The 17,092-nt window shown below is 37.6% G+C and overlaps 1 protein-coding gene across 1 annotated transcript; it reads left to right on the plus strand.

The window, feature by feature from the left end:
* The first annotated feature begins 1,095 nt into the window (after nucleotides 1-1,095).
* Nucleotides 1,096-16,073, plus strand: hs3st3b1a (heparan sulfate (glucosamine) 3-O-sulfotransferase 3B1a). Its single transcript, XM_039687195.2, has 2 exons — nucleotides 1,096-1,821; nucleotides 13,731-16,073. The coding sequence occupies exons 1-2, from the start codon at nucleotides 1,346-1,348 to the stop codon at nucleotides 14,347-14,349; spliced, it is 1,095 nt and encodes a 364-aa protein (XP_039543129.2). The 5' UTR covers nucleotides 1,096-1,345; the 3' UTR covers nucleotides 14,350-16,073.
* The last annotated feature ends 1,019 nt before the right edge of the window (nucleotides 16,074-17,092 follow it).

Consider the following 17,092-nt stretch of genomic DNA (forward strand, 5'->3'; position numbering starts at 1 on the left):
GATCATTTATAAACAGAAATTCAACATAGATCAGCAATTCTCAGCTGCTTTTGGTGTTTGAAGAACCAGAGTTTACACTGAACGTTAAATGGCGACCCAACACAGAACTTAAATCTTGTTTGAAGCAAAACAGAAATGTCCTGAAATGTAAAACACTGAAATATGTTAAGTTTTAATAAGAAAAAAAATGTGTGAAAAATAATTACACTCTTAAAGATAAAGGTTCCAAAAGTGTGCTTTAACATTATTGTAAACTTAATCCAATCTGCCTTATGATTTGAAATGTTGAATAAATCATAATCGCACACTGTTTGTTGGGCCAGAGGAGAACTGCTCCCGACTGAGCCTGGAATCTCACTTTAATTTAGGTTTATTTCTCCATTCTGCCACCTGATGGAGTTTTGGATCCTCGCCACTGTCACCTTTTTTCGGCTTTTTTTTCCGCCTTTGACTTGCTTATTGTTGGGGACATTTACATTTAATTTAATATTCAACAATATCATTGATCTGTCTGCATTGACCATTATATGAGAACTGAATTGAACAACTGAACTGGATGATGACATCACGGTTTTGAATGGCTATATAAATATTTAAGTTCAGTGATGTTTTTGTTGTAAAAAAGTTATTAATTTAGTTAATATGTATATATATATATATATATATATATATATATATATATATATATATATATGTATATACTGTATATACTGTAGGCCTATATATATATATATATATATATATATATATATATATATATATATATATATATAAATGAACTAAAATAACTTTTTTTTACAACAAAAATTAAACTATCACTGAACTTAAGCTGAACTGTGACGCTATTTTCTTCTAGAAACAAACTTTGTTGCAATATTTTCCTGCTATTACAAAGCTACTTTGAAACAATTTGTATTATAAAGAGCGCAATATGAATAGGTGACTTGACGTGACGCTGTACTTGAAAATTAGCCTAAATGATAAAGACAAACTTCTTAAGGTCTTGGGCATGCGCTCTGATTGGTCAACTCCGCTGTCATTCACACGCCCCTCTTCTTCAAATACAGCGCATGGCCCCAGTTCAGCTCACTCTCAGATGACATGAACCAGTGGGAGGCGATGGAGTGATACGCGCGAACAACACGCGCTCGTGCCAGTGTCAACAGCTGTGTGTTCCTACATCTCCACTGTCTAGACCAAATGAATTCAACATCTTCCGACGACTCATGCTCGTATTTTCCCTTTCCCGCGGAGATGCCTGCATGTTACAGGGACTTATGCGGAGGAACAAGTAACTTTGCCAATATGCCCTATTGGACATTGCCATTCCACACAGGAGACTCCTATGGAATATAGTCTGCACTGTCACTCTACTCAGCCGGTGAAAAACAAACTTTTCGTGTTCTGCATCATGCTGTCACTGTGGGTGTACATGATGTACTGCTGCGTGGGCTACTGCTCCACCTCACCGTTCTTCATGATGGAAGAAAGGAGACTCCGACCTCTCCAGAAACAAGACCAAGAGATGCTCCTCAAAAGCCAGTCCAGAGACTTATTGAACAACGAGAGTGAAGCTGACAGCAGAGGAGATGGCTGGGAGGAAAATAAGAGCGATGTTGGTTATGACGAGGACTCGGGAGTGACAGGTGCCCTGAACGGGTCCGAGACCAAAAAGTTGCCCCAAGCGATTATAATAGGGGTGAAGAAGGGAGGGACGCGCGCGCTGCTCGAGTTCCTGCGTCTTCATCCTGATGTCCGCGCGGTGGGAGCAGAGCCGCACTTCTTTGATCGAAACTACGAGAAAGGTCTCGAGTGGTACAGGTGCGTTTATCCACACAACACGCTGTTATTCATGCTTACTGTACGTTTTTATAACGTTCAGGATAATAGCGGATTAAGACCGGGGAATATGTGGTGGATATTCATCCGAGAAGTGACGCACAATAAACATGTTCGTATGCTGTAGACAGTGTGGGAACTATGGAAGACTTCAGGAGCTCTGACGCCACTGTTTAAGGCTTGGGATTAAAGGGGGAAAAAATCCCAATGTTCTCAAAAACATTGATCTTATAAAATGATAAATATAATTTAGAATTATAATTTAGTAAACAATTTATTGTATAACCACTGAAGGAAACCTGGAACCTTTTAATGACTTTTCGGGTCCTCTGTGATTTTGTTATTTCATTGCAATTTCGAAAGGCAATTTCGAGCCAATGATTTTATATTGACTAGTCACTAGCCTGGAATTACAATTTTACAATTCCCTAATGATTTTTTTTTTCGGGTTTTAACTATTGCCGTGTTAAAAAAACAAACAAACAAAAAAAAAAAACACTTTCCTTGCTTTTGTTTTGAGTTTTGGCTTGGTATTTGACCTAAGAGAAAGTTTACACTTTATTTTAAGGGGTCTGTGTTACAGTGCAATTATGCATTTAAGTAGTAATGTGAATTAGTTACTAGAGTTAGGTTTAAGGTTTGGTTTAGGGTTAGTTCCATAATTATGCATAATTTGTAGTTATCACTACAGTAAATATGTAACATGCTGTAAAATAGTGTTACCAACTTTTTTGTTGCTGATGTTTTGGGTCCCAGTTTATTATGTTCACTATATAGGCCTTCTACTATCAAATGAATCATTTGATACAATGCACTATTGTGTATACATATGTTTTTACATTGTACTTATGTAATTCCTGCATGATGAAGGCCTATTTAATTTCTGTAATTCCATCTATAATTACACTGTTGACCCTTCCCTTACACCTTAACCCACTCTTAAACCTACCCATACAAACCCATCCCTTACCCGTATCTCAATAGCAGCACAGTGTTTTGACATACATCATCAATGCAATAAGCACACGGTACCTAACTATTACTATTTTTATATAGTAGTAGTACATAGTAGTTGAAGGCACCTTACCATGTTTTGTGTAAAACATTTAGACAGACAGTTATTACATTTTACATATTACAAATAGAACTGTTGATGGGCATGATATATGCTACATTATTGGAAACCGAAAGAGAAAAAAGTGAATTTGTTGCGTCCGAACATGTATATTTACAATAGTCGCCCAAACTATGTTGGACATGTGGGACTGAATTTTTTCCAACTCAGTGTAGTTTTGTAATGGTGAACTAGATAAAATGCTGGAATGACTCAAAGCAAACATAGACTAAATAAACATTGTGCTCTCTGCTTGTGTAACACCCCTTCATAGTCAGGTGCATTTGCACAACACTATCAACCCATGCAGGTTTGACCCTCAACCTTGATTCCTAGTAGGCCTATTTTTATTCGTTTACCAGACAGCCGTATTGTGAAAACAGATGAAACTGTTTTCCTCTTGTATGATTTTATATTAAGTTTTTTGTAAGAGTTGTAGTATAGAATTGAAACAAAGTCGTGAGAGAGTTTGTTTGGCCAGTTATCCCTCTTAAAGGGATAGTTCACCCCAAAATGAACATTTTGTCATCACTCGCCCTCGAGTTGTTCTAAAACTGTGAGTTTCTTTCATCTGTTGAACACAAAACAAGACATTTTAACCAGACAGTTGATAGTAACCACCAGTAACCAAAAATATCATGGAAGTCAATGGCTGCCGTCAACTGTCTGGCAACATTCTTTCTTTCTTCTGTGTATAACTGCAGAATGAAGCTCATAAGAATGATAACTCATATTGGTTGAACTATCCCTTTAAAAATAAATGTTTCAAAACAGGGTTTTTATGGTGATGCCTAAAGAACCTCTCAGTGAACATAACCTTTTTTTTTTCCTTAGTGTGAAGAACATTTGAATAATCTAGAGAAAAATTTTACTCTTTTGTGTAATGGAAAGATTCCACAGAAGTTAAAAGTTCTTAATGGAACCATCAAAGAACCAACAACGAACTATTATTTTTAAAAGTCATACAAAATGTTGACTATCACCAATCAATCTGTCCATTTTGCTACAGTAGCTCTTTTGGCCCATGAATCCCCTTAGACCGCCTGACAGTGGCCAAAAATTAAACTGACAAAATAAAATGCTGGAAAGCATAGCAAAGCAAAATGCACCCTGAAGCTTTTTGTTCACGCCGCTACAGACCTTCTGTGGAGGAATCTGAAAACCCAGTTCCTTCAGTATTGACGCACAGTGGGAATACAAGGAAGAGAAAAAGAGCAGGATGGGCCCCTTTATCCAGGGAGCCCAGTAGACTAATTGTGAAGAGAAGCATGGAGAGAGAAGCATGCAGCCAGTTGGCCAGGTCTCCAGTGGAGGTATTGAGATCTGCTGCACTGTTAGTCCAACACAGAAGAGGCGTCCGTGTGCTCCCTGCAGGAGGCGTTCAGAAGGGTGACTGAGCACAGCAGGGCTTTATAACTGTACATGCAGCGGGATGTTTCATATGAGGCTTTAAAAGAAACCGAAGGGCTGATGAATTCATTAAACAGGCCATACATTTGTGGAGATTTATGATTTTGTTCCTAATTTTGAAATATTTTACCCCTTAATCTGATTTTCTTTCCTAGCAAACCCTTACAATATTAAATCCTGTAAAGCCTGACATAAAATAATACAGAAATTGAAACTTTAGACAAGTTTTTGCTTGTTTGTTTTTGTTTAGTATCATATTTGATACTTCAGGCTTTCATGCCTTGTACACAGCAAAAACAATTATGTTCAATAAGTTATGACAGCATATGTTTTATATTGCTTTAACTCATCAAAATAAGTTTAGTCATTTTCTACTTTAAGCTACTTCAATGATCAACTCCTTTTTTAAAATCAGTGTAATTTAGGTTGAAATTACTTATTTTTTTTAAAGTACAATTTTTGTGGATGTTTAAGGCAGGAACTTTTTATTTATTTAAAAATTGTTGTGTACTATTATTTAGTGAGAATATAGACCTCATGCTCGAAGGAAAAACCTTAGTTTTATTCAGAGCACGAAACTGCTAATATTTATATGGTCATATAAATGCTAATATTTATATGGCCAAAAAGTAAATGTATCTTTATAACAATAGCAGATGATTACATAAAATCCATATATCTCAATAATATTTCTTAGAAAGATGATATTTAAATGCTTAATTTTGTAATTAATTCTCTGTAGTTTTAATTGTGGTGGCAAAAAATATAATGCAATGCAATGCAATGATTGCGCGATGGACAAATAAACATTCCTCAAAAACATGATCATATTTACTCACATTTTAATATGATTTTTCTAAAAAAAAAAAAAAAAGACTTGCTTCAGTCCAGTAAATGTTCATCTTGAAATATTACTAACAATATTAAAGTTATTCCTATGTTTATAAAAGTCTATTAAGATTTCACAACAAAAAGGAGCGTTTCACAACCTGAAGGTGGACATTTCACTTGCTAAAAAAAGTCAAAACTATCATTCAGATGATAGAAGGCATATAGAAAATGTTTTTTCAATCATATTGCTCTTTTAGAGGCCATAGACTTGTGTGCATCAAATATAATACTGTAGACTTTATAGGGTTAATGGTACTACATTACTGAAGCTACAATGAGACAAAATTACCATATTAATATAGCATCGTATTTGGAATGTATTATAATGGTAAAAATGACATGTTGGTCCAGATTATTTCATGTGTCAGTACTCAACTGTCCCTTTGAGAGTACAGATTCAGAAAAGGACATGGTGAAAAGTTATATGGCGCAGTCACATTACTTTTTGACTCCGAAGCAATGATAGAGTCACAAGGAGTGTCTTGTTTGTGGATGGCAGATGCTGGCAGTAAATTGAAAGCGAGTCTATTGAGTGAGATACTGAATGTTTCAAAAGAGGATCTGCTGAACCCCTGAGGTTCTGCATTAACCCCAGTGAGAAAGAGCAGGCAATTAGACTGAATTGTGTTGTTTCTTTCTTCACTTTGTATGCAAATGTGCTCAGAGGGTGAAAGTGCTTTTTGAGAAACACAGCAGGATCTCCCTCAAAAAAAGCAAAAACAAAAAAAAAAGCCCTGAGAGGAGCAGAATTAGGGTATTCTTAAAACATGCACGTAACTTTTCCTCAGTCTTGAAAGCTGTCGCTGTTGTCTTTACTGATAAAATTGCTGCTAGCCTTTGTGTGGGATGGTATGGCATGACTGGATTGAAGAGAATGATGGATTTCTTCTGCGTGAAAAAGCTGCTTATAATATTTTATAAACCTCTAAAGCTCTTCTCTTGATTGGCACTTTAAGGGAATGTAGAGCTCTGTTCAAAAGCCTGTGAGCTATCATTTGCTGAAATAAACAACTGAAATGGAACAAATACACATCTTTAGCCAATGAATGCAGAATTCAAGTCAACATGAAACGGAAGTTGCAGCAGTCTTTTCTTGATTTTGGCCATATTGATGGATGGTTGGATGGTTGTGGTTCGCTATTGGTCAATCTCATATGAGTGACCGGTAGTCCCGCCGTCGTGACAGTAAGTGAGAGAATAGAAGAGAAGATATTTTGATTAAAGTTTACAAGGGTACATGAATAAAACAACGATACGCACGTGTAACCCCTTTGGTACTCGCGACGAGCAGGAATCAGGAATGTTTCCGGCTTGGGAGGTGGGTTTGCTAACAAGGACGCTAAACCTCTAGAGTCAGTCGCTAGTGCATCTCTTCAGTCAGGTCTACCTGCACAGCTCTTACTAAAGGGCATTCGTTATAATCACCCCTCTAAAACTCAATCCCATCCGGGTCACGGCACCAATGTAACCCTTCCGGTTCTATTGCACTGCTCAGTCCGAGCCGGCGTTTCTGATGTGGAAGGCAAGCATGCTAACAAGAATGCAAAGCCCATGCGTCTCACAGATTTCTATATAGTTTAGAAGTAAAATCATTTTGTCTTTTATCTGCAGACAAAAATATATGATGAAATACTGTTTTATCCACAGACAAATATTTGGAAATCTGAGTTTGGGAGCGCACAAATGATAAGACGTCATACTTTAGTCATGAAAGGACCCACAGCCCCCCCCGGCTTTAGCTTTGATATGGGATCTGGAACGTGTCCCACAGAAACTCTGTCAGATTATTTGAAGTCGCTGCTGCATACCATACCATACCATACCATACCATACCATTTTTTTTTATTTTTGACAAAGTTATGTTCCTAGAAGAATTCCTTCCCTGGTTAAGTCTCTGCTCTCTTAAAATGACCAATGTTAAGTGCTCATTTTGCTTGAAAACAAACATATTGCTATATTATATTCTCCCAGCAAGCTCTTATGAAGCTCAAAGAATGAATCATCTTGAAAGAATCACATTCTGTTTTAAGGGTCATATTTTAAAAGATCTTCAAAGAAGTTGATTTACATACAGACAAACATACAAATATAAGAAATTCCACTGAACAGTTGCATAAGCAGAAAGCAACTCATTAAACTTCTGCAAAGTGCCGTTATGAAGACCATCTTCTCAGCATCTCAAACTATTTTCCCGAGTGAACTTCAAACAGCACAGAGACTTAAAAAGACATAAACACCAGCCTTTGAACGCGCTACCTGATAACAGATAATGTAAACACAGGTTTACAGAGAGCTCTTCAAAAACATGCTCCAGAGAAGACACAACTCACTTCCCTCTAGACATAACAAGGTAATAACCGCCATCTAACACAACAGGCTCTCTAATTTAACCCTGTGGCGCTGCAGAGCTTTATTTCTCTGCCCGTCCAAGAGTGCAGTTTAATCTTAAACCGTGGCCTAGTGGAGACTTTATTATGCCGGCCTGTGAGCAGAAGTCTGGGGTTTCTCTTGTCTTCAGGGCTTCAGGGTTGACTTGCTAAAATCCATGTTTACTCATTTAGTAGAGCTTGCTTAAGCAAACATCATTACTATTGCTTTAGTGTTATGGGTTTTTCAAAATTATGTGCTAAGGATGTGAATGGTTGCTCAAATCTTGTGGTTTGTTGAGGAGAGATGCGATATACTTTTTTCACAATTTTCACAGAGATGCAGTAAACCTTGACGGAGGGTCTCAAGTATTTAATTTATTAAAAATAACCAGCCCTTGTAAACCAGTAGTTTACAGAGGGTATACATGTGCACATTCATAAACTAAAAAAGTGGACTAGAAGTATTTAACTAGTAAACTAAAAGTGTATATATGAGTTCACTTGTAGAATTCAAAAGTTTACTGTTGTTGTTACACTTGAAGTACACTTAAAAGTATACTTTGGTAAAATAAAGAGTGGGCCAATTTAGTCCTAAGAAAAAGTATGCTATACTAGTAAATTGATATCAGTATTATTTACTATACTTTATACTAATTAGAGCTGCAGTAAATCAACAAAAGTTCGTGATCTCGATTCAAACACCTACGCAATCTCATTCCTAAATGCCTGTGTCCCTTTAAACCTTTGACAAAAATCACACCGAAACATTCAAATCTGATCCAGAGAGAGCAGTTTTGAACTCTTAGAAACAGCTTCACAAACAGTTTTTTTTAACCAAAATATTCATATTGTCACAGAAATACTGGGATAAAAGTTTATACACTCACCTATAGGATTATTAGGAACACCATACTAATACTGTGTTTGACCCCCTTTCACATTCAGAACTGCCTTAATTCTACATGGCATTGATTCAACAAGGTGCTGAAAGCATTCTTTAGAAATGTTGGCCCATATTGATAGGATAGCATCTTGCAGTTGATGGAGATTTGGGGGATGCACATCCAGGGCACGAAGCTCCCGTTCCACCACATCCCAAAGATGCTCTATTGGGTTGAGATCTGGTGACTGTGGGGGCCATTTTAGTACAGTGAACTCATTGTCATGTTCAAGAAACCGATTTGAAATGATTCGAGCTTTGTGACATGGTGGATTATCCTGCTGGAAGTAGCCTTCAGAGGATGGGGACATGGTGGCCATAAAGGGAATGGATGGACATGGTCAGAAACAATGCTCAGGTAGGTGTGGCATTTAAACGGTGCCCAACTGGCACTAAGGGGCCTAAAGTGTGCCAAGAAAACATCCCCCACACCATTACACCACCACCACCAGCCTGCACAGTGGTAGCAAGGCATGATGGATCCATGTTCTCATTCTGTTTACGCCAAATTCTGACTCTACCATCTGAATGTCTCAACAGAAATCGAGACTCATCAGACCAGGCAACATTTGTCCAGTCTTCAACTGTTCAATTTTGGTGAACTCTTGCAAATTGTAGCCTCTTTTTCCATACATGCACCTATTTTTCCTACTGCTGCATAGTGGATGTTTTTCCCTTTTCACGCCATTCTTTGTAAACCCTAGAAATGGTTGTGCGTGAAAATCCCAGTAATGCCATGTGATTGGTTGATTCGATAACTGCATTAATGAGAAACTGCACAGGTGTTCCTAATATTCCTTTAGGTTAATGTAGTTCGGATAAAAAAACACTGATGCTCAAAATACAGAAAATCATCTTTAGAAAGTAACAGGGCCAATAACAATTACATCGAAGTGACTGTTGAAAATATGTATTTGTCATTGAATCATTTGTCCAAAAATGCTGCATGATTCATTAAGTGATTCTCACTGTATCCAGAATTGTGCAGCTCTAGTATCCTTGCTACATAAAGTATACTTGAACTTTTAGTACTTACCAAAATGAATTGATTAATAGAGTTATTGATTGATATACCTTCTTTTTCACAAGGCTAGCACAACATACATAATGTAAAATCTAGCTTTACTCTGCAGCCATTTATTCCTTTTCTTTTTTACTAATGATGCATATTTTTGCTTGTTGAACCGCAGCAAACTTTACAGTAGGTAACTCTTTATTACGATGCTCCCTACTGACTAAGTCATATTGCAACTTCATGTTAACGTCTTCTTATTAGACTATTAATAGACTTTCGGCTTAATATCTGCTAACTCGTTGTGATGGTCCTCCAAAAGACATTCTAGTAACTTTGCAACTACAGGTCAACTTATAGTCAACAGATTGTGTTATAAGGATAAAGTTAGGTTTCACTTTATTTTGATGGTCCCTTTGTCTAATAATGAGTTTTGTCTGTAAGACAGCATGTTGGATTAAGATGCTTGGAGAGCCAATGCTGGGCTGCGCAATCTGTTGAGGAAAAACAAATTGCAAAAGCACTTATGTTTCCAGATTCCACGTGTGTGTCTGTCTGCTTGTATGAATACTAATAACTCTTGGCTGGGGACCAGGTGGAAAGTTGTGTTTTGTATCCCTGTAGGCCACTGCAAAAGACTCTGCTTGTGTATCTAAGGGACTGTGAACATAATTGCAGAGATACAGAGCCACCCCCCAATATGTTGCTTTCTCATTAGTTTTTTTTTTTCTTCACATCCCTTAGTACTGATGATAGTCCAAAGAGAAATATTCAGGTTTCTAAGATTACATAATATGCACTGCGTGAGTTTTTATTATTATTATTTTTTTTTGGTTAATGAGCTCGGCCCACTGCAATCCCCCAGACAGGAGATTAGCCCTTCATCCCCCGACTCCTCAAAGCACTGAGGAACCAATACGTCTTTCTTCTCATCTTACAGTAGGCTATAAACCCTTTCCACACCTCCACACTTCATGCCAGTAATTGGTTAGATATTATCTTTTGAACTTTGTCTTGGAAGTAGAGGTTAAGACTACAGTCTGCAATGCGTCTATATATAAATACCCCATTAACATGCATAATCGTTACAACATCTCTTTCCCTATTCAGCTCGACGGCTTATTTTATTTTCAAACATCTGTCACTGTCAAAAATCTTGTCACTGACAAACTATAAATGGCTTTGGATAAAACTACTGTTGTTTCAAGAGAAGTAGTTGATGGGCTTGTCCAAACTGTATAAACATAAATTGTTTGACAGTTTAAAGGGCTCGTATTATATTTTATGAACATCTACCCATTTAATTATCCATAAAATTGAACTGGACTTTTTTGCTGCTCTGCCTTTAACACCCTCATTGCATTTGAAAGAGTTTACAGAGGTTATATGATACATTATTTTCATTTATTTTTGTTTTGGCTTAAAGGTTCTCTGAGCGATCCTGGGTGTTGACGTTCGGAATATTTTCAAACAAATCGGAGGCTAGCTAGACCCTCCCTCCTCCGCATCTCATCTCCTCCCCCTCCCTTCCGTACTTCCTGAAATAATTGTGAACGTGCATTTCTAGCTAATTATATCCTTGTGTGGGTTTGGCGAACATAAGCGTCAATTTAGAAGAAAAAAAAACAAACAATTTAACGTTACCCACCTGTCCAGCAAAAACAGGGCAACCTGAATGTCGGACTGGAAGCCCTTCTGCCGCCGGAGTTCTCGCCATCGTTCAAAAGCTTTGCTACCGATGTAAATTCGGAACTTCGCACGTTCTTTATCCGACTCCTTCTTTTTAATTTGTTCCTCAGAACGACGTCTCTTTGGTCGTGTGTCGGTCATTTTTCAAACTTCCCTCTGATGCTTCGCTCAATCGCTCTCCTTCACACACACCCCCTTCATGTGCACGCGCACTAACCCCCCAGACCCACCCTCAAATACTTCTTGCCACTGATTGGCTGGAACACTGTTTGTTAGGTTTCGTGGTCCGGGTGAGACATGATTGTTTTTGTTGCCGTTTTTGGAGCCTGTGGTGTCTACAGAGACCGCGTTTTTTTTACAGTGTGTTTAGGGGACAGGCAGCTAGCCGATAGTGAGGAGACGTTTGATGTATGTGACAAAAAATGTTTTGGCCCCACATCGCTTAGAGAACCTTTAAAGCAGCATTATGTTATTTTTGAAATTTTGCTCGCAGGGTCCCCCTACAGTTGGGAAACAGTATTGTCTTCTACTACTGTCGTACTGTCATGGTTACACTAGGGAATAGACACGTGCATTTGTTGATAAGCGAATATAGTCGATAAGTGAATATAGTGTCATGGGCTTCTTTTTTTTCAAACGTCAAAAGTTTGTGTAGCGCGTATCTGTTTCTGATGCACTTCACATTTGGTTTTACTTGCTGCTTCAGCCATGACAACATACAGAGGTACAAAAAAAAAAAAATGCTTGTTGGGCTCTCACGTCGGAATTTGAGGAAGTGGGGGAAGTGACTTATGCCATAAAGCAGTCGAATTTTGTAGTTCTTTTTGTGCTCGGGTTCCCACCCTCTTCCCGAAGTTACAGAGTGCGAGTAAAGCGACACAGACACTGTCAGGCAATGGCAGACCTGTCATTCAACCTATCGTAAGTCGATGTACCATCTCAAGGGTTTTGGAAAAATATTATAAAGGTTGAAAAAACTACATAGTGCAAATCTTTGATGAATAGAAAGATCAACATTTATTTAAATCTGTAACATAAATGTCTCAACTATCCTCGCTGAATAAAAGTGTAAAAAAAAGTCTGCTAGTTACAATGTTGACAGTTTTCAAATATTTTCATGATTTATCACACGTTTTTTGTCAAATCAACTTAATTTATGTGGTTCAGATAACATAATATTTTGAGTTTCTGTTGATTAAACCAATCTCCGTCATTGTATTAACAAAAAAAAAAAATTAAAATCAATGAACTAAACATTTTAAGGCACCAGGTTACGTACCTTTTTAAGTTAAATCAACAATATCTTTTTTTGCAGTGAAACAAATCAAGGGAAATTTGATTCCTCATGATATTACCCCTTTAAAAAAACAACACCTTGCCATAATCATATGTGATAGCACCGATATCTTGTCCTCGGTCAACCTTTCCTAACCCTGTTTATTATAGTGCATGTGTCTGTTCTTGCATAAACCTCACTTGACCTGGTTCAGCCGTATAGAGTTAAAAGACTAATTTACCAATTACATCTGCTGGCCTGATACTGCTGATTCAGGTATCATGGGAATTAAATTAAATCTACATCCATAAGCGAAAACCTAGGGGAAAAGGGAGTATGCTGCATCACATTGCGTGTGCCTTTGTGTGATTTATTTAGTGATCTGTATTGAGAGATGGTTGTGATGTCACAGAGAAGGATTATTTTAAGACTGTAAGAGGGATTAAGTGCAGTATAAGGAGATGGTTGTCTTTTCTTCTGTGTGCTCAATAAAACTTCATAATGCAGACTGATCCAGTCACTATGACTCAAGGCAAGATTAACTCGTAGTTGGTTATCAATCTTGAAAATGTGACTGACTTTCTATATTTTAGCCCAACAGCTTTTGGTCTTCTTTGTAGTCTGTCAGAAAAAAAGGTACGAAAGCTGTCACTGGGGCGGTACCTTTTCAAAAAGGTACACTTTTGTACCTAAAGGTACAAATATGTACCATCAAGGTACCAATATGCACCCTTTAGGTCCAAAAGTGTACCATCAAGGTACCAATATGCACCCTTTAGGTACAAAAGTGTACCTTTTGAAAAGGTACCGCCCCAGTGACAGCTTTCGTACCTTTTTTTCTGATATGAAGTCTGGTCCAATTTGCAACTTATTCTGGCCATAAACTTCTTTTGTTGACAGAAGAGGGCATCAGACCCAGAAGAGTGATACCGTTTTCACATATTTGCGTTTTTGTAGTTCGAGACGATAATGGTACACACTGTTGTTGTATAAATGGACGGGTAAAGCACATAATAAGTTATGTTTTTAGTTGAAAATGTGAGACTGTCTTATTTGAGCTTTGGGTCTTTAGCCGTGCAATAGACCGAGATGTGTGTGTGTGCCATGACAGTCCTGCTGTTTTTCATATCGGTCGTGTCTGTCAGTATGAATCCCTCTTTGATACTCACCCCATGCCTCTCTGTTCCTAGGGAACTAATGCCCAAAACTCTGGACGGTCAGCTGACTATGGAGAAGACACCGAGCTACTTTGTAACCAAGGGGGTTCCAGGCCGGATCCACGCCATGTCTAAGGACACTAAGCTAATAGTTGTGGTCAGAGACCCAGTAACCCGGGCGATCTCGGACTACACGCAGACCCGCTCAAAGAAACCCGACATCCCGTCTTTCGAGAGCTTGACTTTTAGAAACATCAGCGGCAATGTGATAGACAGCTCGTGGAGCGCGGTGCAGATCGGCATGTACGCCAGGCATCTGGATCAGTGGCTGCAGTTTTTCCCCATGAGCCAGTTGCTGTTTGTGAGCGGGGAGCGTCTGATCAGCGACCCGTCCGGGGAGATGGCCCGCGTGCAGCACTTCTTGGGCCTGAGGAGGGAGGTCACGCACAAACACTTTCACTTTAACCCCGCCAAGGGCTTCCCGTGCCTCAAAAGACCCGAGAGCAACAGCAAACCGCACTGCCTCGGCAAAACTAAAGGCCGCACGCACCCAAACATTCATCCAGATGTGATTCAAAGACTGCGAGACTTCTACAAGCCATTTAACAAAAAGTTCTACCACATGACCGGTCATGACTTTGGCTGGGACTGATTTATTATTATTATTTTTCTTCCTTTAAGAATACATTTTTGGAAAAGAATTCATTGAAAAAAAGGATAGATCTATTTTATAATAATTTATTGAAAATAATATACTCACTTGGCTGCCTATCTGTTGTACATACTGCAAGTTTCTACCTTTTACATTCCAGTCAAATCTGTAAGCTTGATATTTTGTCTTTTCTAATGGGAAGGATTGTATGATGTAGGAATTTAATTCCCTGCCAACGTACGCATTTGAACATTTTTCTGAAAAAAACGTTTATTTTAGCTTCATGCATTTTTTTTTATCAACACGTGAATGTGGGTACGTTTCATAAAAAATAAATAGGGCTGTCAAACGATTAATCGTGATTAATCGCATTCAAAATAAAAGTTTGTGCTTACATAATTTATGTGGGTGCACTGTGTATAATTATTTTGTATATACAGTAAATACACACACATGCATGTATATTTAAGAAAAAAATATTATTTATATATAAAATATTTATATATAATATAAATTATGTATAAATCTATATACTTAAAAATATACAAGCATGTGTGCGTATTTATATACATATAAAATAATTATACACAGTGCAACCACATATATTATGTAAGCACAAACTTTTATTTTGGATGCGATTAATCGTGATTAATCATTTGACAGCCCTAAAAATAAATTTAAAAAAGCAGCATTTTGAATTGAATTCGGGTCCGATTTAAAAGGATGATCAAAACATAGACGGAGTAGATTGAGTTCAACACCCCCAAAGTTTCACAGTCCTAGACCTCTTCATAGGTTTGACTATTCAGTTTTGATTTATATGCGGTTTAATGTTTGATGATACAGTTATTTAAAATGTGTGTAAGCAATATTCTATCACTTGTTTCTGCTTCTTCTTCCTGTGTTTTGGATCTGGAGATTCTGTACTATTTCAGAAGAAAATGAAGAAATTCGTAGTTGCGCCCCTAACAGTGTAAACATGGAGAGCTGGAATGGTGAGGAAAGAGTTAAAAGAGGGAATGTTTCGCAAAGGAAAATGGCACAATGAAACTAATTACGGGTATATGATGAGTCATATTTTTGGTAAACGCCATCTATTTTTTTTCCTGCATATATATCATCCTTCATTTTAAAAGGGTTAAAGGGTCGATATTGAGTCTGAGCTGGTCCAAAGCCACATCTCGTGGATCAATAGGCATAAAACTATACGACATGTCAATTATGTCAGAAAAATGGTTTGGTGCTGATATTTAGGACACCATATTTTAAGAAAATGCAATTTTCTACATATAGCATTACACACAGGAAGTCCTTGAAGACAGGCATTTTAACTATATTACAAACATGCTTGATACTCTGTTACAAAAGCCTGTATTGATCATTTTCAACAAGAGAAATGCAGTGCAGTCAGACAGAAATGTCATGTTATAACTTCATGTTACATGTTTATGAAACGTCATAAATGAGGGGCTCTTTCAGTATGAATATGAAAGGGAGAAGTTCGATTAGAACGGGAAAGTGAAATTTCCCTGGTCGTAATTATTTGTCATACATCAATGGTTGAGTTTTATTCAACCCTTATGTTGTATTATGCATTATGTACTTTCAAATGATGTTGTTTCTGATGAAATCGAGTTGAAAAAGGAGTGCCCGGTTGTTTCTTTCCGAACAAGAGACACTGAGTATTTCTGTGCTGTGATGAAATAAATCTATTTTTCCCAGAGCGTTGAATGTCTTATTGTGTTAAATTTAATTTTTCAGTTTCCACAAAAAGCAGCACAGCTGTTTCCAACATTGATGATGTTTCTTGAGCACCAAATCATCATATTAGAATGATTTCTGAAGGATCATGTGACACTGAAGACTAGAGTAATGATGTTGAAAATTCAGCTTTACCATCACATAAATTACATTTAACAATATAGTCAAATAGAAAACATTTATTTTAAATTGTAATATTTCACAATATTACTGTTTTTTTACTGTATTTTGATCAAATAAATTATAATTTTGAATAAATATGATCAGACAGACATCTCAGAAAACACGTGCAGCATTAAAAATATTCCACACGCCCTGTTACATAAAATTTCCAAACGAATTTTTACGTCTCACTCAAATCAAATTTCTGCTGTGTTTTTCTCAGCTGTCTAACAACAGCAGCTTTGCACATATCAGCCTGCGGGTATCTGTGCAAACAACAATCCCTCAGCTGGGAAAAAGCATTTACACTTGGTTTCGACCTTCTCCATGTATAATTGTTGAGAGGGTGCTTCTTTGCGAGCTTTGCCTGGTATCCCGCTATTGCCAGGGGCTGCTTTTATGCCCTACTCACAGCCAGACGAGGGCCATTTGTAAGCCGTTAAAGATGGCCGGATAATAGATGGAGGTAATCACTCGCTGCTTGTTGATCACATCAAAATGCTGGGACTAAAGAGGACTAAAGCGTTTGCCAGTGTAAATTGTGATGTGATGTGTTCCCAGCAAGCAATTTTGCTTTTAGCCATCCAAACAAAGCCCAGACGTCTAGGCCAAAACAAGGCAAAATTTGGGCTGTCAGTGAAAATGTAATAGACATCTAAACCAAAGCCCAAGAATATACTCGATTACATAACAAAGAAATGAAATGAGTGATGAAATTAAACCAAAATGTGAACCACTGTTTACTACGCTTACATGAGGGAATATCTTGCTAGTTATTTTTGGCAAAAACGACATGTAACCAAATTCAAGGTTATTTTGG

Source organism: Pimephales promelas, chromosome 3 (assembly GCF_988280905.1).
Source record: "Pimephales promelas chromosome 3, fPimPro1.hap1.1, whole genome shotgun sequence".
NCBI classification, from domain to species: Eukaryota; Metazoa; Chordata; class Actinopteri; order Cypriniformes; family Leuciscidae; genus Pimephales; species Pimephales promelas.

Bases quoted from the DNA above. Each gene is read 5' to 3' on its own strand.
- hs3st3b1a (XM_039687195.2), top strand. From the start codon at position 1,346: ATGGAATATAGTCTGCACTGTCACTCTACTCAGCCGGTGAAAAACAAA. The intron at 1,822-13,730 runs GTGCGTTTATCC...CTCTGTTCCTAG, and splicing joins AAAGGTCTCGAGTGGTACAG to GGAACTAATGCCCAAAACTC.